At 43.9% G+C, this 21780-nt stretch overlaps 1 protein-coding gene across 2 annotated transcripts in view; it reads right to left on the bottom strand.

Annotated features, from left to right (window-relative positions):
- Cacna2d3 (calcium voltage-gated channel auxiliary subunit alpha2delta 3) overlaps nt 1–21780 on the bottom strand; it is an 877750-nt gene that overhangs the window by 453028 nt on the left and 402942 nt on the right. For both annotated transcript variants that reach the window (XM_004652732.3, XM_045136092.1), the window contains exons 7-9: nt 20728–20788; nt 20487–20637; nt 8103–8177 (exon numbers count right to left, since the gene is read on the bottom strand). In XM_004652732.3, the coding sequence (XP_004652789.3) occupies nt 8103–8177; nt 20487–20637; nt 20728–20788 (287 nt within the window). The remainder of the gene's footprint in view (nt 1–8102; nt 8178–20486; nt 20638–20727; nt 20789–21780) is intronic.

Below are 21780 nucleotides of genomic sequence, written 5' to 3'. Positions count from 1 at the left end.
TCCAGGTTCAATTCCCAATATCCAAGTAAAGCCAGATGCACAAGGTGGTACATACATCTGAAGTTCGTTTGCAGAGGCAGGAGGTCCTGGCCCACCCGTTTTCTCTCTCTCTCTCGCTCACTCTTGTTTTTGTTCTCTCTCTCTATTTCCTTTCTCTGTCTCTCTGTTTGCAAAGAAATGAAAATATTTTCAAAAAAATCACTTAACCTAGAGAATAGAAGGCTGATGTCAGCAGTCACACTGCCAGCTCGATACAGGTTTTTGCAGTAGATGACAACATTTCATCCATTGTGAAAGAATGCTCTGAAAAGGCTGCAAAGCTGCCACTCAAGAAAAATGATCAGAAATGACTCAAGAGAAATGCCAATCCAGATCCAGACTGGTTAGTCCAATGTTCCCATTATTTTGTAGAATGAATTTATGAATTAATGTAATAATTTATGTTTTAATAATTCATTTAATACTTTAACTTAATTTAACTTTAATACATTTAGTACAGTGGCCTGTGCTGCTCTCTGGTCACCCCAGTGATGGGCTCCTAAGATATCAGAACTTCTTGAAGTTCACTGAAGACACACAAAGACAGCTTATGGACTGGAGAAATGGCCCAGCTATTAAGGCACTTGCCTACAAAGCCTAAGGACCCAGGTTTGATTCCACAGTACCAACGTAAGTCTAGCCCTTGATCTTAAAGAATTTCTTCTTGGCTTATCGTGGAGATATATATATATATATATATGTATCTTTCACACAAGTGTTTGGTCCATTTGAGTTAAATTTTCAATTGAGAGGTTTAGGGTAAAGTTAATTTTTCCAATTTAATTGATAGATGCTGAAGTTCACCAGTGTCATTGCTTTTGTATTTGTTTATAAAAATAGCTGGACACATTGGCATAGATGGCATGTCGGTTCTGTTCCATCCACCTACCAATGCCTTGCTCTTGGTACTGCTATTATATAGTTCACCTTAATAACAGAGAGTTTAATCCTTCTTAGCTTATTCTTTTTAAAGGTTATTGTACTCCTCTAGAGCCTGTGCCTTTCTATGTAAATTTTAGAATCCTCTTGTCTTTTGTCTGCAGAAACTGTGTCTTCCCTCTTCCCACCCATGCACATGGGAAGGCTCTCTACCTGCTGGAGTCTTTGATTTCTTTTCTTGGTATTTCATAGGATATGACAGATAGAACCAGTTCATGTTCTGTTTATTTCTTTGGCATAATTGTGATTGTTATTACAATTTTATTTTGGTTTCTAAATGATCATTGTTAACACAGGTATCCCTAATCCAAAAATGAGAAATCTTTTTTTTTTTTTTTTTTGAGGTAGGGTTTTGTTCTATCCCAGGTTTACCTGGAATTCACTCTGTTATTTCAGGGTGGTCTGGAACTAATGAAGACCCTCCTACCTCTGCCTCCCAAGTGCCAAGATTAAAGGCATGCACCACCATGCCTGGCTGATCTTTTTCTTTTTCTGAAAAAAAAATATATGTATATATGTGTGTATATATATATATTCACTTATGTGAAAGAGAGTGAAGAAGAGAGAATGGGTATACCAGGGCCTCTCACTTCTGCAAACAAACTCCAGATGCATGCACCACTCTGCTTATTTGGCTTTATGGGGGTACTGGGGAATCAAACCCAGGCCTGAAAGCTTTGCAAGCAAGCACCTTTAATCATTGAGTCATCTCTCTAGCCCAAGAAATCCTAAATGCTCTACAGTTGAAAACATTTTCAACGTAATTTTAGAGTACTTAGGATTTCAGACCTTCAAGTGAAGAATGTTCAACCCTGTGCAAATATTTCAAAATCCAAAATCTCTAAAATCTGAAATAGTCTGGTCCCAAGCACTTCACACAATGAGTTCTCAAGCTGCATCTAGCACTTTGTGTCTTACTCTTGAATGTGAACCTTGCAGAATACCCTTGTCAGAAATAGGAGACTGGTGCAGGTGGGGAGAGACTTTAGATTGTCACCACAGACAGTCATGTCACCTGAAAACACAGATGGTTTGTGTCTTCATGACCTCAAAAAAATTTTTTTTTCTTGATGTCTTTTGTCACTTTCATTATCCTGGCTGAAACTCCTAACTGTACATTGGATAAGAGTCTGAGCTTGCCATTCTTACCCGTTCCCAACAGTAGAAAGACAAGCCTCCAAACTTTCACCAGGGTTGATGTTAGCTGTATAGTTTTTAAAAATATTTTATTTATTTGCAAGGATAGAGAGATAGAAGAGAGACAGACAGACAGACACACACACACACACACACACACACACACAGAAAGAGAAAGAGAGAGAGAATGGGCATGCCACAGCCTTCAGCCTTTGCACACAAACTCTAGACACATATGCAACCCTGTGCCTCTAACTTTCTGTGTGTTCTGGGGAATCAAACTCTGGTCATTAGGCTTTGCAAGCAAGTGACTTAACCTCTGAGCCATTTCTCCAACTCTTAGCTGTAGGTTTTTATAGCTGGTCAACTTTGAGGAAGTTATTCTCTATTCCTGCTTTGCTGGGAGGATTTTTTTTTTTTTTAAACCATGAATGGGTTTTGTGGTTTTTATCAAATGCTTCTCTGACTCATATCATATGATCATAGATGCTTTCATCTTTAACCTGTTGACATGGTGGATTATAGTGATTGATTTAATACTAATGTTGAACTAGCCTGGCATATCCAGAATAAATCCTACTTGAGTATACACACTGTTGGACTGGATAGGCTGAGATTCTGTTAAGGTTTCTTGCATGTAAGCTCATCAGGAACAGTGGTCATAAGTTCTCTTTCTCTGTACTGTTTTATTGTTGGATGGATATATATATATATATATATTTGCAAGCAGAGAGAGAAAAGAGAGACAGACAGAGAGGATGGGTACAGCAGGGCTTCCAGGTTCTGCAAACAAACTCCAAATGCATGCATCACTTTGTGCACCTGGCTTTAGGTGGGTCCTGGGGAATCAAACTCCGGGTTGTTATGCTTTGTAAACAAGTGCCTTAACCGCTGAGTCATCTCTCTAGCCCTTGTTTTGTTGTTTTAATTGGAGAAATATTAGCCTCAGAAAATGAGTTGAAGGGGATTTTCCACTTATATTTTTCTGAAATATAGCATGTAAATTTGATGTTAATTCTTCTTTAAGTGTTTGGTAGGAATTTCCAATGAAGCCAATTGGCCTGAAGATTTCTTTTTGGAGGTGCTCATATTTTGTATTAAATTTAATACTCACAAGATTATTTCAGCTACCTATTATACCTTGTTTCATTTTGGTAGTTTGCAATTTTTGAGAATTTGGACCATTTCTGCTAAGTTGTTGAGTTCAAAAGCATGAAACCCTTTATGATATCTCCTTATTTAATATCTTTTATTTTTAATGTTTTATATTTTATTTATTAGAGAGAGAGAGATGGGTGCACCAGGGCCTCCAGCCACTGCATACAAACTCCAGATGCTTGTGCCACCTTGTGCATATGGCTTACATGGGAGTAGAAGAATCAAACCTGGATCCTTAGGCTTTGCAGGCAAGTGCCTTAACCACTAAGCCATCCCTCCAGCCTCATTTATTATCTTTTAAATGGCTACAGGATCTATATTGATATTTCTTGTTTCATGCCCAATATTGGCGATTTGTTGTCGCTCAAAAATCTGACTCTTGTCAGTCTTGCTAGAGTTTTATTAGTTATTGATTATTTTTTTTAAGGAAGCAGCTTTTGGTGTTATTGATTTTTCTGTTTTCCTAGTTGAATTTATTTCTGCTCTGTATTATTACTTTTCTTCTGCTTGCTTTGATTTTATCTTTTTTGTTTGTTTGCTTTTTGGGTTTTGAGGTAGGGTCTTACTCTAGCCCAGCTGACCTAGAACTCACTATGTATTCTCAGAGTGGCCTTGAACTCACGGCTATCCTCCTACCTCTGCATCCCGAGTGCTGGGAAGAAAGGCGTGCGCCACCACACTCATCTTTCTGATAATTCTTTTCGTACCTGAGAAGTGCTATGCTATTTCTTTCTGGTCCTTACAATTTCAAGTGAGATCCTCTGTCATTCTCATCAGTACTCTGTGTAGGCTAGGCATCCTTTCTCTCTGGACTGTTGCAAGATACTCAGTATAGTTATATTTAAGATGTGCCCTGGCATGGATTTACATGGATTTATCTTTTTGGAGTTTTTTTCAACTTCTTAGATATTTATTGTAGTGGTTTAATTCAGGTATCCCCCTAAATATGGTGTTCTGAATGCTAGGTTCCCAGCTGATGGAGATTTGGAAATTTAAGCCTCTTAGAGGCAGTGTATTGTTGGGAGTGGGCTTATGGGTATTATAGCCAGTTTTCCTATACCAGTGTTTGGCACACTCTTCTGTTGCTACTGTCCACCTTATGTTGGCCAGAGGGTGATGTCCACCCTCTGCTCATGCCATTGTTTTCCCTGTCATTGTGGAGCTTCCCATCATGTCTGTGAGCCAAAATAAACCCTTTGTTTTCCCAAAAGCTGCTTTTGGTTGGGTGATTTCTGCCAGCAATGCGAACCTGACTGCAACATTTATGTTACTGCATTTCACTAGTTTGTTGGAGAGAGTTTTCAGCCATATATACATAATTAAAGATGTATTCAGTCTCTCTCTCCTCTTCCCTCCCCTCCTCCTCTTTTCTCCTCTCCTCCCCTCCCCTTCCCTCTCCTCCCCTCTCCTTTCCTCTCTTCTCTCTCCTCTCCTCACCTCTCTTCTCTCTTCTCTCCTCCCCTCCCCTGCTCTCCCATCCCCTCCATCCCTTCCCTCCCGTCTCCTGGGACTCTGATGTTGAGTGCTTCCTGTCTGCTGCTGTCTTGCATGTCCTTGAGGTTTTGTTTGTTTTGATCCTATTTTACCTGGTTAGTTTCCATTGATCTCTCCTGAAGTTCACTGATTCTATGTGCTGTTGAATCTACTCTGTGCTGAGCTGGTCCAGTGAGTCTGTCATTTTGATGGTTGTACAACTTCCACTTGGCTCTATACCATCGCTTCTACTTCTTTACTTGGATAATATTGTATTTAGTATTTCCTTCCAGAAGATTCCATGGCTTGTTGAAGCTGTTTTTACAATTTCAATATCTGACTCTGTCAATGTGGCCTTCTGTTAGTTGTCTTTCTTGTTCCTGAGATAAGAAGGTTTTGTTTTTTTCCATTGTATACTAGGCATTATGGATTTTATATAATGGGACTCTGGATCCTATGTAATCTATTTTATTTTATTTATTTATTTGAGAGAGAGAGAGAGAGAGGGAGGATATGGGTGCACCAGGGCCTCTAGCCACTGTAAACAAATTCCAGGCACATGCACCACCTTGTGCATCTTGCTTACATGGGTACTAGGGAATCAAACCTGGGTCCTTAGGTTTTACAAGTAAGCACCTTAACCACTAAGCCATCTCTCTAGCCCCTGGAAATTTTTTAATTCAAATCTATTCCATAGGCTGGAGAGAGAGCTCAGCAAGTGAGGGATCTTCCCTTACAAGCAGGAGGACCTGAACTGAGACTGCAAACACCCATGTAGGAGCTGGGAGTAGCTCAGCGGATGCACCTATACCCATAATCTCCACCCTAGGGAGGCAGGGTCGGGGGTGCCCTGGGCTGGCTGCCTAGCTGGTCTAGCCCAATCAGTGAGCTCCAGGTTCAGTAAGAGACCCAGTCTCAAAACCTAACATGGAGGGCTGGAGAGATGGCTTAAGAACCCAGGTTTGATTCCTCAATATGCACATGAGCCAGATGCACATGGTGGCACACACATCTGGAGTTTGTTTGCAGTAGCTGGAGTCCCTGTCATGCCCATTCCCTCCCTCTTTCTCTCAAATAATAAAATTTAAAAAATTAAGTGGAGAAAGGTTGAAGACCCTGGATGCTCACCTCTGGCCTCCACACACATGCCCACATACATAAACACATGCATACGAACATACATGCACCATACGCATACCACTCCAGTTTTCAACAACCACAAACTAAAACAAAATTTTAAATAAATCCTTAGCCCATTTCCTCTCTCAATTATTTTACTTGTAAGACCTAATACCTCCAAATATCACAGTGCCCTCTGCTCTTTGGGGGAGCCATGTGAAGGATGGTTTTGACCACTTAAGCATACTCTTTTTGGAAATATAATCCCTGGACACTTACTTGAATCTGATACCATCCCACATCCAGCTCATCTAGGCTATGGGCAAACAAAGGGAATGTGCCTAGAGAAGCCTGGCATAGGCTTGTAATTTTTTCCTATTTGGCTTGGGAAATAATGATAAGCGAACATTCCTAGGATACATCTGAAACCCCAAATCCCCTTTCTTTTTCCTAAGAATAAAGCTTGATGTTTTCCATGCCAAACAGAAGCTCAAACATTTACTCCTCACACTACATACTAACTAGAAGGGCTCTTACTTTAAAGTAATATTTTTTTATTTATTTGCAAGTAGAGAGAGACAGAAAAGAAAAAGCATGAACATGCCAGGGGCTCCAGCTGCTGCAAACAAACTCTAGACACATGTGCCATCTTATGTATCTGGCTTATATGGGTACTGGGAAATCAAACCCAGGTCATTAGGCTTTCCAAGCAAGTATCGCAACCATTGAGCTATCTCTCTAGCCCCTAGAATGTCTCTCTCTTAATGTCCTACACTTCTCTTTCTCAACATATCCAAGAACAGAATTTCGTTCAATTGTCTTAAGGCAAAAACAGTTCCCCTCCCCATGTGAACAAAAGCTTCTCCACAGCACTTGCCCAGCACCCCACTAAAACCCACTTGGTTCACTGTCTTATATCTTCTTATGGTGGTTTGCTTTCCACACAAAGATGAGTCCTGTGAGGCAGGTCCAGTGAAATAGCTTGGGCACCGGCAGCTGTTAGGTCCATGAGGTGTGGAGGGTTCAGCTATAGCTAACCCCCACCTAAGTTGTCCACAGGTGCCTCAGGAGTAGAGAGTGAGGGTATGGTAGTTGGGCTGGTCAATTAAAATGTAGCCAGATGATATGTTTTATAGAAGTCTGATATCCTGAACAATATCCTAGGATACTCCAGTTGGAATAGAACCTTTTACCCCATTTGCTAAGATTTTCCTTTACTGTGTCTTTCTCTGATGCCCACTAGCTATGCAACAGGCCATTGCAAGAAGAGTTAGGAAAGGGCAGTCAGCAGACCAACCCTGTCCTCATGGAGAAACATTAGCCCAACAGCTACCCCATGATTACAATGAGGAAAATACACAAATGTAGGGGCTGGAGAGATGGCTTAGTTCAATACCCCAGTACCCATGTAAAGCCAGATGCACATGGTAGTGCATGTATCTGGAGTTTGTAGCAGCTAGAGGCCCTGGTGTGCCCATTCTCTGTCTATCTACCTGCCTTTCTCTCTCTTTCTCTCTAAAATAAATAAATATATATTTTTAAAGAAGTAAATGTAATTTACTTGGGAATCAGAGCAAGAAGTCTGTTCCTTCAGAGCCATCAGCAGAGGCTGAGCTCGCACAGGGTCTACCTGAACCACGAAGGAGGAAGCAGCTACAGGCATTTAAGCAGGCCTGCATGTTCATGGCTAGTGCTTTCCGAGGTAAGGTCATGCTCTTGTTCAGGCAGCATAAGGCTTCAGTGGCATGATTTATCTGTACCTCTCAGAGATGTCCTCAGTAGATTCAGGAGTTTTATTAAAGGTTGTAACTTGATGTCATTGTGTGTGGATCCTGGGGTACAGCCCTCAGATGTGTCTGGGGGTATGGATCTGGAATTCCAGCCTAAGGTATGCAGAGTCCTTGAGCTCTGCCTGGGGTTCCTGAAGGGTGCTTGCTTGAGGTGCTGGTAGTGATCTTTCTCTCTGTGTGGACCTGTGAAAGGGGGCCAGGGTCTTCCACCATTATGGAACTTTCCCTGTATCTGTAAGTTTTAATAAATCCCTTCCTCCCATAAACTGTGTCTGGTTTGGATGTTCATCCCAGCAATGTGAGACTGTCTATGACACACTCCAAGAGCCACAGTGGATGAAACACACAGCACATGTGATAAGATTTTAGGAAATAAGATAGATCTATGAAACAATCATAAGGAGGGAGACATACCAGGGTAAAAATCTGTCCAGCAACAGCCCTTACCTCCTTGTTGGTCCTGTCAGCTTGCACCAGAGTTCCATTCAGACAAGGCTCTACGTAGTGAAGCTCCTCATTATACTGCACAGGGAGAAAGAGTCAAGAGGAAACAATGAATGAAGTATCCACGGGCTCTAGATGTTGCAAGGTATATCTATATACACAAGGAGTCAGCACAGCCCCAGACTTGGTGTGTTCCCCTACGGTGACTTTCCTTTACAGACAACTGTGATTAAACACTAGAGACAAACTTGTTTGAAAAAGAAACTTCTATAGCATGGGCTGGGATTTGACAAGGTTCAGAGTACATGCTTTTTTTTCCTTTTAATATTTTGTTTATTTATTTGAGAGAGAAAAGGAGGCAGATAGATAGAGAAAGAGAATGGGAACACCACAGCTTTCAACCACTGCAAAAGAACTCCATACATATGTGCCATCTTGTGTATCTTGCTTATATGTGTACTAGGGAATGAAACCTGTATCCTTTGGCTTTGCAGGCAAATGCTTTTGCCACTAAGCCATCTCTTCATCCCGGAGCATGCACTTATATCTGGCCCTCTTCTGGGGTGACAGAGAACTGCTAGACAAGCTCCCTGGGCATAGCTGACAACCGTGACATGTCTGGGACCTGGTGAGCTTCCCAGTCTTGGCTGCATACAGCTCCAGCTCTCATTTTGGATTCATGGTCAAGGGACATCTGTGGGAGGCACACATGGATGAGCACTGTGAAGGGCAGGAGAGGCCCTGATGTCCTCAGTTCCCCTGGGAACACGGAGCTGCTCTTAGAACACTACTCCATAACATTGAAACCATCTACCAAGCCTTTCCAATGTCTGTCTTCCCACCATGTTCCATCCCTGTTGACTCAAACTATGACCACTTTTGTCCAAAGCCCAAACCCAGACAGCAGAAATTGGAGGGCTTCAGTCTCCATTTCTCTGCTCGAGCCTGACTCACTGCACTGTAACTAGGTTCGTCTCGTGTTACCAGTTGGCAAGCTCATCACAGCTGCACACTGCTCTGCGGATAACCCTGCCTAGGGCTTTGCAGAGCTCCAGACTCCTGGCCTAATGGGTCACTTCAGCAGCTCCACTTACCAGCTCATCCCAAACACATGTCCCTACAGGCCCTCATTCCCTGCTGGTACTCTGACATATCCTTTTCTTTAAAGAAACAAGGTATTCTATTTATTAATTTGAGAGAGAGAGAGAGAGAGAGGTGGGGGGGGATGAGCAAGTCAGGACGACCAGCTACTGTGAACAAACTCCAGATACATGCGCCACTTTGTGAATCTGGCTTTATATGAGTACTGGAGAATTGAACCTGGGTCCTTAGACTTTATAGGCAAGCTACTTAAACACTAAGCCATCTCTCCAGCTCATCTTATCCTTTTCTTCTGACCTCTTCTATTGAGTCCTCCACCCAGAGTCCTGGCTCCAATCTTGGCTCTCTTGAGCTGACCCCTGCTCATCCTCTGGGCCAGTGAAGCCCACCTCTGCTGGGAAGGACCCTCTGGTATAGGAGAGGCATTAGGTGAGACCTCCTCTCCTGTAGACTCACTGTGGATCTTAATTGTCTTCATGTAGATCCCCTAAGACACTGGCGAACACAGCCTAAGGATGCTATGTCTGACCCCTTAGCACATTCCCTGGAACAGGCACAGGGCCAAGACTGCAGCAGGTGCCCACAGGCCACTGGCTCGTCCAGGCGTGTCTCCTTCATCACCTCTGGGAGCCCAGCTCTCCCAAGGGAAGAGACTAGAACCATGCCGCATAGCTGATCTAGAACAAAGACTGGCTGACCACCCAAGTGACCATCAAGTTTCAGGACAAGGGTGACAGTTGGTGAGGAAAATAAGCCTGTGACAGTCACTCTAGATGTGCAGGGCCAGACCTGTGGCTGCTGTCAAAGGGGTCAGGGTAGGGAAGGCACTGCCTCTAAAGCACTCTTTCTACCTAGGCATAGCATAAACTATATTCACAGATTAATTCAGTCTAAGTACTTCCAACTGCTCGCTCTTAACAGATCAGAAAACTGAGGCACAGAAATCATCAAATTGCTCAAAGACACCAGTAAGTAGCAATGTGACCTCACAACCATTCTTCTCAGAATCTCAAGCCCCATCATCTCCTCGGCAGCCTTGGAGCATCTCCCATTCCCCACCAGGATGACTCTACTCCTTCTTTAATCTTTGCTTCTGGTCATACAAATACTTCTGATAAGTTCTATTTTTTTTCTTTGCACCATGTGTGGAGTGTATGTGTGTATGTGTGTGACATCACCTCTGTATCCAGGAAGCATCTACACAGACCAGCAGAAAGACCTTCCCATGTTCTCATGCAGGATTGCTGGAAGTTGCTATGGAAATAGCCATTTTCCTCTGCTTTACATCTTGGCTCTGAGAACTGATTTTACTCAAATTAATAGTGTGCCTGGTCCCAAGGCCTGTTACATAAGTGGGTTTCTCTCAGGTCACTGCTCGACAGGTTCCCTCTTGCTAGACACTTCTTTTAGAGCCTGCCAGGCTGAAAGGAGGAGTCATATGACCCAAGCACAAAAATGCCACAAAGAAGAACTAACAAAAAATGGTCAGTTGCAACCAAAGTTTTTCCTGCTATTGAAAACAAACACCTCTAGGGCTGGGGAGGTGGCTCAGTGGTTGGATGCCCTTGCTTATAAAGCTGCCAGCCTGGCTTTATCCCCAAGTGCCTACATAAAGGCAGATGTACAAAGAAGCACATATATTTGGATTCATATGCAGTGGCAGGAGGCACTGACACGACCATTCTCTCTCAATCTCTCTGCTCACAAATGAATAGAAATATTTAATAAAAAAGAAAGAAAACACTTCTATATATTCTTCCTCCTTTCCATCCTTCCATCTTCCTCCTTGGAATGCTGTTATTTACGTTAATGCTATATGTAGTGTTAATATATAATGCTATATGTAGCAATCGTTTTGCACCTATGTGAGGGGACAGGACAAAGGGTGCAAAGCACAGTCAGTTCAAGAAGAAGACAGAACATGAAGACAGGCCAAAAGGGCCTACCATGGATGCTGCCTCGGAACCAGGGCCCCAAGACTGCGGTCTCCGTCCTTCGAAGCCTGCTGGAGTCCAGCTGTTGATGCTGTGCTTCAATCCAGAGCATGGAATATCCCTAAGGTTCCTGCGCTCACTCATGTCCCTCCATTTCCAAGTATTTTTTAAAAAAAAAATTCATCCACATTCTTTTTATTTCATTTTTAAAACTAAAGTTATCTATTTCTTTATGAGAGAGAGTGAGAAATACATAGAGTGAATGGGCACAGTAGGGCCTGTAGCCACTGTGAATGAACTCCAGACACAAATACCACCTTGTGCATCTGGCTTACATAAGTACTGGGGAATCAAACCTGAGTCCTTTGGCTTTGAAGACAAGAGCCCTAAGGGCTATGGCACCTCTCCAGCCCCATCCACATTCTTGCTAGCACATCTTTTCAGAGGTGGCTTGAGTGTTGTACAGTCTGAGATGGGGTTTACGACCACAGACTGTTACGTCTACCCATGTTCTGTCTAGCCTCAGGTGGGGGGTGGGGACAGGGGAGGCTCTGCAAGGATGCAGCGAGGTCACAGATCTGAAGGCGCCTTGCTAGCAGAAGCCTGTGGAAGGGATTGAGAAGTGAAGAAGACCAGGGAGTGTAGTCCTCATCAGGGAGGTGCCAGCGGGGTGATGAGGACCAGGCTTGCTGTCACTGCACGCCCACCACAGCCACAGCAGAGGGATCTGCACTTCTGAAGCGCAGCCAACTTGTTAGCAGCAGCCTCCAAGCTTGCAACTCCCTAATTTCCCTAGCCTTCCTAGGGATAGAACTGTGCTCGCCAATCTGAACCATGCCGCCCCAGGGGAGTGGGGCTCGGCCATATGTGGAGCGGGGATGGTGCATGCTCGGCAGCTGTACTTAGGCCCACTGGCCACACATGCCCATCATGCCACCAAGGGACTGCCAGAATGTCCTAGCACAGACCTGCTCCTCAACCCCAGCGTCTTTCTGATTGGATACCTTTTAACTGGTGTACTTTTTTTTCTTTGAGTTTTCGAGGTAGGGTCTCATTCTAACTCAAGCTAACCTGAACTCACTATGGAGTCTCAGGCTGGCCTTGCATTCACAGCGATCCTCCTACCTCTGCCTCCTGAGTGCTGGGATTAAAGGTGTGTGCCACTGCATCTGACATAGCTAGTACATTTTAATGGAAGTTCCCTGGATATACATTTTGGTAATTAATGGTGTCTGATGGTGTGATGGATCATAGTTACTGGCAACTTGACAGGACCTAGAGTCACCTAGGAAATGAGCCCTGCTCCCCACTCCCGCACATCTCAGAGGGATTACCTTGATAGGTTAACTGACGTGAGAAGAGCCTAGTTAACCGTGGGTGGGGTCTAGACTGGATAAATGAAGGAAGCTAGCTGAGCACTGACATGCATCATTCCTGCTCCCTCTCTTGGCTTCATGACTTTCCTGTTACCATGGACTACAGCCTCCAACTGGAAGCTACAATAATGGGGCTGGAGAGATGGCTCAGTGGTTAAGGCACTTGCTTGTGATGCCCAAGGACCCGGGTTCAATTCCCATGTAAGCCAGATGCATAAAGAGGCACAAGCATCTGGAGTTGGTTTGTAGTGGCTAGAGGCTCTGATGCATCAATTCTCTCTCGCGCTCTCATAAATAAAAATAAAATATTTAAAACAGAAGAAAGTGACTAGTACAGACAAACATGTCAGTTTACAATTGGGAGCCATAGTCACTGCCAGCTCTGGAACACAATGGCTCTAAGAAGAAGAATTCTTCCCCATTAGCTCAGCTGATGTGAGGAAGAGGACACAGGGCCATCCCTTCTGCAAGGCGCATTGTCCTCTGTTATCTGCTTTTAGCCCCTGGACTACCAAGACCCAACATTAGAGGCTTTCAATTCCCCCTCGCCAAAGTGCTGAGTTCTTCTTGCAAATTTCACCAGGACAATTCTCTTGCAAGGGCAGGAGAGGCTGGGGGCTAGGGTGAAGGTAGAGCAGCCCCACTCCATGTGGGAAGATGGACATGGAAGAAGAGAGATCTGAAGCTTTTAGACCTAATGGGACCCGAAGACTGGATGACCTAAGAGAGAAAGAGAATGCCAGAAAGACCAAGGCCTCTGTGTGATGTCCTCTTTCCTCTACACGGCTGGTGGGACTTGTATGATCTGGCTTAACTCTCCATTCCAGTTTCATAGTCTCATCCTTTTTGTTTTTAAGCTACTTATTTATTTATTTGAGACAGAGGGAGAGAGAGAAAGAGAGAGAGAGAAGGCACACCAGGGCCTTCAGCCAGCCACTGCAAACAAACTCCAGACGCATGCACCACCATTTGCATCTGGCTTACGTGGGACCTGGAGAATTGAACCTGGGTCCTTAGGCTTTGCAGGCAAGCACCTTAACCACTAACCCATCCCTCCAGCCCTTAAGTTTTTTTAAAAAAAATGTATTTATTTTGCAAGCAGAGAGAGAAAGAGAGAGAAGGAAGGAGGGTTGGGGAAGGAGGGAGGGAAAGAATGGGAACACCAATGCCTCCAGCCACTGAAAATGACCTCCGCATGCATGTGCCACTTTGTGCAACTGGCTTTACATGGGAACTGGAGAGTCAAACTCAGGTAGTTCGATTTCACAGGAAAGTGCCTTAACTGCTGAGCCATCTCTCCAGCCCACCAGTCTCATTCTTTAAAAAAAAAAAAAAAAACTTTTTAATTTTATTTATTTGAGAGAGAAGGAGAAAAAGAGTCAGAGGGAGGGAGAGAGAGAATGGGTGTGCCAAGGCCTTCAGCCACTGCAAACAAAGCTCCACTTTGTGCATCTGGCTTACATTGGTCCTGGGGAATTGAGCCTGAGTCCTTTGGCTTTACAGGCAAGCACCTTAAGCAGTTAGCCATCTCTCCAGCCTCCCAGTCTCATTCTTTATACCATTACCCTATTCCACTCCATGCTCATCCCCACCCCACTGGGCTCCAGGCACACTAAGCGACGGGGGAAGGACTCCCACAATCAGAAAATGCCATTTGCCTCCTCAGTGGTTAAGTGAGTGGATACTACAGAATATCTCTATCCCTTTCAAAAATCAGATGAATCAGCAAAGAGTAAAGGAAGCAAGTTTTAGCAACTCTAAAGTGTCACCAAAAAAGAAGGCCCATGATATTGCAAAGCTGGCTTGTTCATGTAAAGTAAGAAATGATGCAAAACTGTTGGGGAACTAGTAAGTATTTTCATGGTTTTATTGCTATAGTTTTGATTAAGTGATATTCACAATGAAAATATTGATTGGGTTATGTAATGAAACAGAGGGACCCACGAATTTTCAGCAGCACCAAGTGCCTAGGAAGGGGATCTCTGCATTCCAATAGCTTCTTATGTAACTCAAGAAAAGATTGGTACAGAACAAGGAAAGAAAACACCACCCACTGGAACTTCTGGCACGGGATGGTTTCCTCTGCAAAGCAAATCCTAGCAGGCAGGCAGGCAGGCCCTGAAGAAACAGCTCAACGAAAAAATCTCTGCATTAAAACCAGGGTGCTAGAAAGTTCTGGGATCAACCAGAAAATAATGTGCTGTTCTCTTCCTGTTTGGCCTACAGGGGATCCTTACACTGATTTAATGATATCAGTCCAGCTAGTATTATGTTCAATGGACACATGGCTTAGGCCTCTGTGAAAATCAATTTTCAAGTTTCAGCATCAGACAGAATTAGAACCCTCATTTTAATGATAATACTGTTCATTGAATGCATGGCTTCAAGATAGACTTCAAAGTAAATGAGAAAAATATGCCTCTGCTCTTGTCACAGACATCCCTCCATGCACCAGCGGTCTGACCGCCAAGTGTAACTTTGGCTGCACAAAATCCCAGTCACGTCTCACCTATTCTTCTGTAATTCAGTTACTTTATTAGGTCTAGATAGATCTTGCAATACACTGCCTATCAAAACTAAAACAATGTTTAATTTAATTCCTTTTGTGTTTATTCTCTGAAAAGACCTAGCTCAAAAGATATTTCAGTATAATACAGAAATCGTGCTTGACAATACACTTAATGGAATGTAAAACTGACTCAAGTGGCTGGGTAGTCTTTTCTTACTACTTAAAACTCCCTCCATTATGACACCAAATATCAAATGTAATAATAAATTAGATCTACATGAACACAACCTTATAATGCATAAAGGCTCCCAACACTGAAAAGAAAAGCTAGTATCCTTTAAACCTTCTAAAACCCTAAAATAGCTTTTCCAAAATCTACCCAGCTAGAAGGGGGAAGCCAGTATGTAAAAAAAGGGTAAGAGGGCTGGAGAGATTGCTCAGTGGTTAAGGCACTTGCCTGCAAATCCTAAGGACCCAGGTTCGATTACCCAGTAACCACTTAAGACAGATACACAAGGTGGTGCATGTGTCTGGAGTTGATTTGCAGTGGCTGGAAGCCCTGCTGCACCTTCTCTCTCTCTCTCTTTCTCTCTCTCGCTCGCTCTCTGTTAAATAAATAAATAAATAAGTAAATGTGATATAGGGATGTCCTCTACTGTTAAGGGAATCCTTAATAGTACTCAGACATGCAAGGCATTCTGGGTGGGTATGCAAATATTCCGTCCCCTGCACCTGTAGCAACCTGCTCTCTCTCAGGCAGCCTCTAGAAGAGTCAAGACAGACATGTGCAAGGTAGGTAGGTGCTAGAGGAAAATAAGATTCCAGGAAGGCAAGAATGATGAGACCTGCTGAGAACCAGGAGTCTTTATTCAAGGGAGTGCAAATGAAGATTTGCAAGACATGAATCTACTGGTATTTAGGGCCTTCCAAATGCCAGGAACCATGTGAATTCTACACTCTACTTCCTAAATATTCTGGAGGGACGTACGGGCATGCCTTTTTGTACAATTTCACTTCTAGATTTTAGTCAGTAAAAAGCACAATCAACCCTACAGATACACATGCATTCTTTGTAGGGCATTCCATGCCATAATGAGCCCATTCACAGGAGCACTCTCAGCTAGTGCGCTAATAACCACAGACGAAGCTGCCTCAACATCTGTTATCAACAATACAGGGCAGATGCCCTGCTATTCAAATGAATTTAATTACAATAGGAGAACAGAGACAAGATGCTGAACATTCCATAAAATATGATTCTTGGGGACTAGAGAGATGGCTCAGCAGCTAAGGCACTTGCCTGCAATGCCTAATGACTTGAGTTCAATTTCCCAGAAGCCACATGAGCCAGATGCACAAGGTGGTACATGAATCTGGAGTTTGTTTTCAGTGGCTGGCGACTCTAGCACACTCATTCTCTCCTTGCAAATAAATAAATAAATAAAATATTTTAAAAATTATGATTCTCTTTTGTAGGAAAACAACATATGGACTCATATATAAAGAAAATTTTGAAATAATGCATGTCAAATGGAAGAGAACTGAAAAGATTTCTGACCTGTTTAATTTTTTAAAATACTTTAATATTTATTTGAAAGAAAGACAAAGAAAGACACAGATAGAGAGAGAATGGGCACAGCAGGGCCTCTAGCCTCTGCAAACAAACTCCAGACTCATCATGAGCCACTGTGTGCACCTGGCTCTATGTGGGGACTAGGGAATCAAACTTGGATCTTCAGGCTTTGCAGGCAAGTGCCTTAACTGCTAAGCAATCTGTTCAGCCTCTGTTTAAATTTGTTACTTATGTTTTCTTTTTTGTTGTTGCTTTATCAAGGTAGGGTCTCACTAAAAAGTCAATAACATGAAAAGGTGCCATTAATTCATGGTTCTTTTACAACCTTAGTCTCCTAATATAAATTCACTAGTATATCTGGTCCATTCATTTATACTTTAGGGGGATAGAGTTCATGACTCTACTATAAAGGCTCCAACTAAAACCATAGAGTGTCTAGTTGTCACAATATTTGCATAGTCGTGAAGCTCAGTACTTATGCTAACAAAAATCTAATAGATGTGGAGTGATGATGAATGTGACCTCCAAAGTGCTTCATTTTAAAAGAAGACGGTTTTGTGGAAAAGACTTTTTTTAATCTTTAAAATATTTATTTATTTGAGAGACAGGGAGAGAGAGAAAGAAAGAGAAAAAAAGAGTCAGAAAGAGAAAGAGTGAGAGAGAATGGGTGCACCAGAGCCTCCAGCCTCTGCAAACAAACCCTAGATGCATGTGCCACCTTGTACATCTGGTTTATGTGTGTCCTGGTGAAAGGATCTGGGTTCTTTGGCTTTGTAGGCAAGTGCCTTAACCACTAAGCCATCTTTCCAGCCCAAGAAAAATATTTTTTTCCTTAACTGTTTCATAATAACTGACATGTCTACTTTTAATTATCTTAATCACCCTCTTTTCATTATTGAGAAGACTGCATTTGTATTTCTTAATGAAGTTACATCGATTTATATCAACTGATTGGTCTTGTTAACTGAACAGTAAATCCCGACAGATAAAGGATGTGGGTATAATTAGTGAACGTCTCTCCTCACGTGAATTTCTGATACTTCTGAAATGAGTAATTAAAGATTAATAAGAAAGATAGTCTGAGATTCACCACGTCTTATCAGTGAATGCTGTAGGGTGTGTGGAAATTAAGCATGAACGCACAGTCACAGGAGCTGGTACCCAGGACTCCTAATTAGAAATCCAAGGTTCTCGCCACCTGTCGAGTGCCTGGCCCTGGGCATGATAGATGGCCATGAGGGCCAGTTACGCTCTGGTAGTTTGTAAATGTCTGTTCCCATAGACTCAGGTGTTTTATTAAAGCTTGTTTAACTTGGGTCTCCAGCTACCTGGCTAGAGAAGGTGTCACTGGAGGTGTATTTTGGAGTCCAGTGCTAAGGTGTCACTTGGGTGGATCCTGTGGCCTAGCTCTAAGTAGATCCTGGGTCTATCCCCTAAAGTGTTACTGGAGGTGGAGCCGATTCCAGCCCCAAAGCTTAGGAGAGCAGCCTGAGCTCTTGGTGCATGCTTGCTACATTTTGGTGTTTTCTGGCTGTTTGGTTTCTCTCTGCTTGCATCTGTGAAAGGGGGCCGGCTTCTTCTGCTGTCTATGGAACCACCCCTGGATCTGTAAGATTGAAATAAAACCATTCTGTTTGAAGCTCCCCCCAGCAGTGTGGAACTGTCTATCTCACACTCTCCACCTCTCTCTAAGAGGCAGGACACACTGAAGTGGGGCCCGCTGGGAATCCACTGTCCCTTCCTGCAATGGTAACGTTGAGGCTTCTGCTGCTTTGCATATCTCTGCACCATGTGAATGGAAATGGATGAAAAGTCTACGAGACGAGCTTCAAAGGAGCTATGCTAGTGGGCTTGGCAGAGTGGCAGTCTGTGGCCGGCAGTTATTTGTACAGGTTTCCAAGCTCCTACCTCTGTTCCAGGCATTTTCCTAGGGACTGAACCTATAGTCAAGAACAACCTTGGCCCTTGACTCTTTGGGCCTTTGGAAAACTTGAAGTGCCTGTTCTGCTGCCCTATGGCTTTGAGCTTTAGTCTGCAAGTCTCGCCAGAAGCATGTGGAAAGGACATCTAAACAATCACCTCACCATCTGAGTGCCACTTAAATACCTGCACCCTTGACCTAGGGGGCATAAAGAGGTCTCCTGTCCATGCAGAAGGCTGCCCTGTCATTGGACTTGGTGATGACACTACCCAAGGGTCTGGGAAGCCACACAGATCATGAGAGTAAAAATGCCTGGGCACCATCTTTCATGACATGCCATTGGGGGAGGGAGTGCTGTGCACCAGCCTAACCTGGGTGCATACCCTTGACAGTGGAGGGGCAAATGTTCTGCATGGGGCATGTTGCAGTCCGGTTCGCATTGCTGGTAGAAATCACCCAACCAAGAGTAGCTTCTGGGAAAAAGAGGTTTATTTTGGCTTACAGGCTTGAGGGGAAGCTTCACGATGGCAGGGGGAAACGATGGCATGAGCAGAGGGTGGACATCACCCCCTGGCCAACATAAGATGGAACACAGCAACAGGAGGGTGTGCCAAACACTGGCATGGGGAAACTGGCTATAAAGCCCATAAGCCCGCCCCCAACAATACACTCCCTGCAGGAGGCATTAATTCCCAAATATCCATCAGCTGGGAACCTAGCATTCAGAACACCTAGGTTTATGGGGGACACCTGAATCAAACCACCACAGGGCAGAACTTAATTCCAAGCTTGCTCCTGATTCTGATATATAAGTTCTGTTCCCCATCCTACTGTCTCCATGGGCTACTGTCCCCAGTACATGTCCCAGACCATTAGCTAAGGCAAGCCATACACATCCACTTGCCCTACTGCCCAGTCAATTTGTCAAGTGAAATAACCAGAGTCTGTGTGGTCTTAGGAAAGAGAGTAAACAGGACACAAGGGACATAGTGGCATCCAATCCAGAGAAACAGGAAGGAAGAGAAAGAGGACCTGGGGAAGGGCTCAGTGGGGAAGGGCCTGCCAGGCAAGCATGAGGAGGACTTGAGTCTAACACCATGTAGCCATGTAGAAATGGTAGGTGTGGCTGTACTCACCTGTCATCCCAGGGCTGGAGAGATTGCTCCATGGTTAAGGCGCTTGCCTATGAACCCTAAGGACCCAGGTGTGGTTTCCTAGTACCTATGTAAAGGCAGATGCACAAAGTGGAACATGCATCTGGGGCTCCCTGTCAGCGGCTGTACACGCTGGGACTCACCTTCTCTCTTTGCTCTGACTCTTTCTCTCTATCAAGTAAATAAACAAGTAAAATATTTTGAAGAGATTTTAATTTTTGTAAGCACTACAAACAAGAAAGGGAGTTTGCCAGGTTTGTGAATCTGTCCAGCCTTGGCTGCCTCTCAGGCTCTCCATCTGCCTGTCCTGGGGACCCTGGACAGGTGACTAACATTTTATCTCAGCATTTCCATTTGAGAAAATATCCAAACCCTCCCCTGCTTCCTAGACTTTATGCAATTCTGAAGAGCATAGCATGTAGCGTGTACTTAATTATGGTGACTTTTGTTTAAGGAACTTAGATCAACTGCTCACCACACGTGGTCGTTTCATCGCCCCAGTTATTTACTACCACCGTTGTCATTAGACGAATCTGGCTTAAAGTTCCTCAGCATGGGAGAAGGTTTGTCAGTGCAAAGAATATCTTACTTGGTCCACTCCTTAAGATTCTGCAAAGGCTGGAGGGGCTGCCTGCTGTCCTAACCGGAACAACACACGTAGCTGCAGTAGCCCGTGGATGCCCCTCTCCTATCTCTGATTCAGCAAACCCATCAACTACTACCCGGCCCTCCACCTCTGGCCACAGGCCTTGTGTGTCTCAGGGCAGAACAATGCCAGTGACCTAAAGTTCAAGGAAGTCATAGAGCAGGTGCATTTACCGCAATGATGTTGAAGAAGTCATCATCCCCCAGGGTATCCAAAATTGAAGAGACGGTCTGCTTCGCAATTGTCAGGCGCAGTCCCTTCATGCTGCCGCTGACGTCCACCAGAATGACCACGTCTTTGGGAGATGTCGCTGCCTGTATATACCTAGGTTGGAGGAAGAGTAAGTGAGGTTGAACTGTGGTCTCTCTTCAAGTATTCTCTTTCAAAAATGTCTAAGATTTAACCGCTGCTTACCATTTCCTGTTCCTGCAGTCAAAGGCAATGACTCCATTTTCATCTGGTTCCCATTTAATCCCTAGAAGAAAAATGGGGCTATGAGAAACCCTGAAAGTTCAGATTGTTTTAAATATTTATTTTAGAGAATGAGAGAGAGAGGTAGAGAGAATGGTCACACCAGGGCCTCTAGTCACTGCAAATGAACTCCAGATGCATGCACCATCATGGTGCCTCTGGCTTACATGGATACTGGGGCATCAAATCTGGGTCCTTTGGCTTTTCCAGCAAGTGCCTTAATTACTAAGGCATCTCTCCAGCCCCAAGTTCAGACTTTTATTTGTAACATTACAAGACTGCTCCTCTTTGCTGACAGGACAGATGGGGTAAAACGTCACATGCAAAGACCAACCTGGGGCTCCTCACATGCTGCCCAACCAGCTGTGGGAGGTCTCCCTCAGCATGTAGCCCCTCTGTAGCAAATACAGCCTTGACCCAATTGCTCCAAAGAGCTTCTGAGCAGAGATGACCATGGTGCCATGCAGCCCACAGAGAAAGGATGGGACTCCAGCCTGGCACTGGCTTCAGATAAAGTTAGCCAGGCTATTGCTCACAGCCCAGCATGGTATTATCCACAACTCTCTAGACAGTCTGGACCCATCTATGGACCTGGCTGAGGTCATGTCTACAGCACAGGGTGTAGAACATATATAGTACAGTGGTCCCAACTCAGAATATACACTGATTGGTGGTTTCCTCCTTGCTTCTGTTTGGAAAATCAGAAATTTGGACTGCCTTTACACACTAAAATGTAATGGCCCCAGTTGGGCTGTGAAATGGAGTTTTAGTCCCCAGAAGCCAAAGGAGTTTTCCCATGTATAAATTCCAAGACAGCATCCATAGCTTCAAGGCTTATAAACCTGTCAGCAACAACCTGAGGTGGCATTAACTATTCACATCCCATATTACGAATACAGTTTCACTTAGAAGAAGACATTTGCTGCTTGAAAATAAGAAAAGAGGGCTGGAGAGATGGCTTAGTGGTGAAGGCACTTGCCTGCAAAGCCTAAGGAC

Source organism: Jaculus jaculus, chromosome 16 (genome assembly GCF_020740685.1).
Source record: "Jaculus jaculus isolate mJacJac1 chromosome 16, mJacJac1.mat.Y.cur, whole genome shotgun sequence".
NCBI classification, from domain to species: Eukaryota; Metazoa; Chordata; class Mammalia; order Rodentia; family Dipodidae; genus Jaculus; species Jaculus jaculus.
Note: the sequence above shows the minus strand (reverse complement) of the source record. Positions and strands in the feature narration are given on the sequence as shown.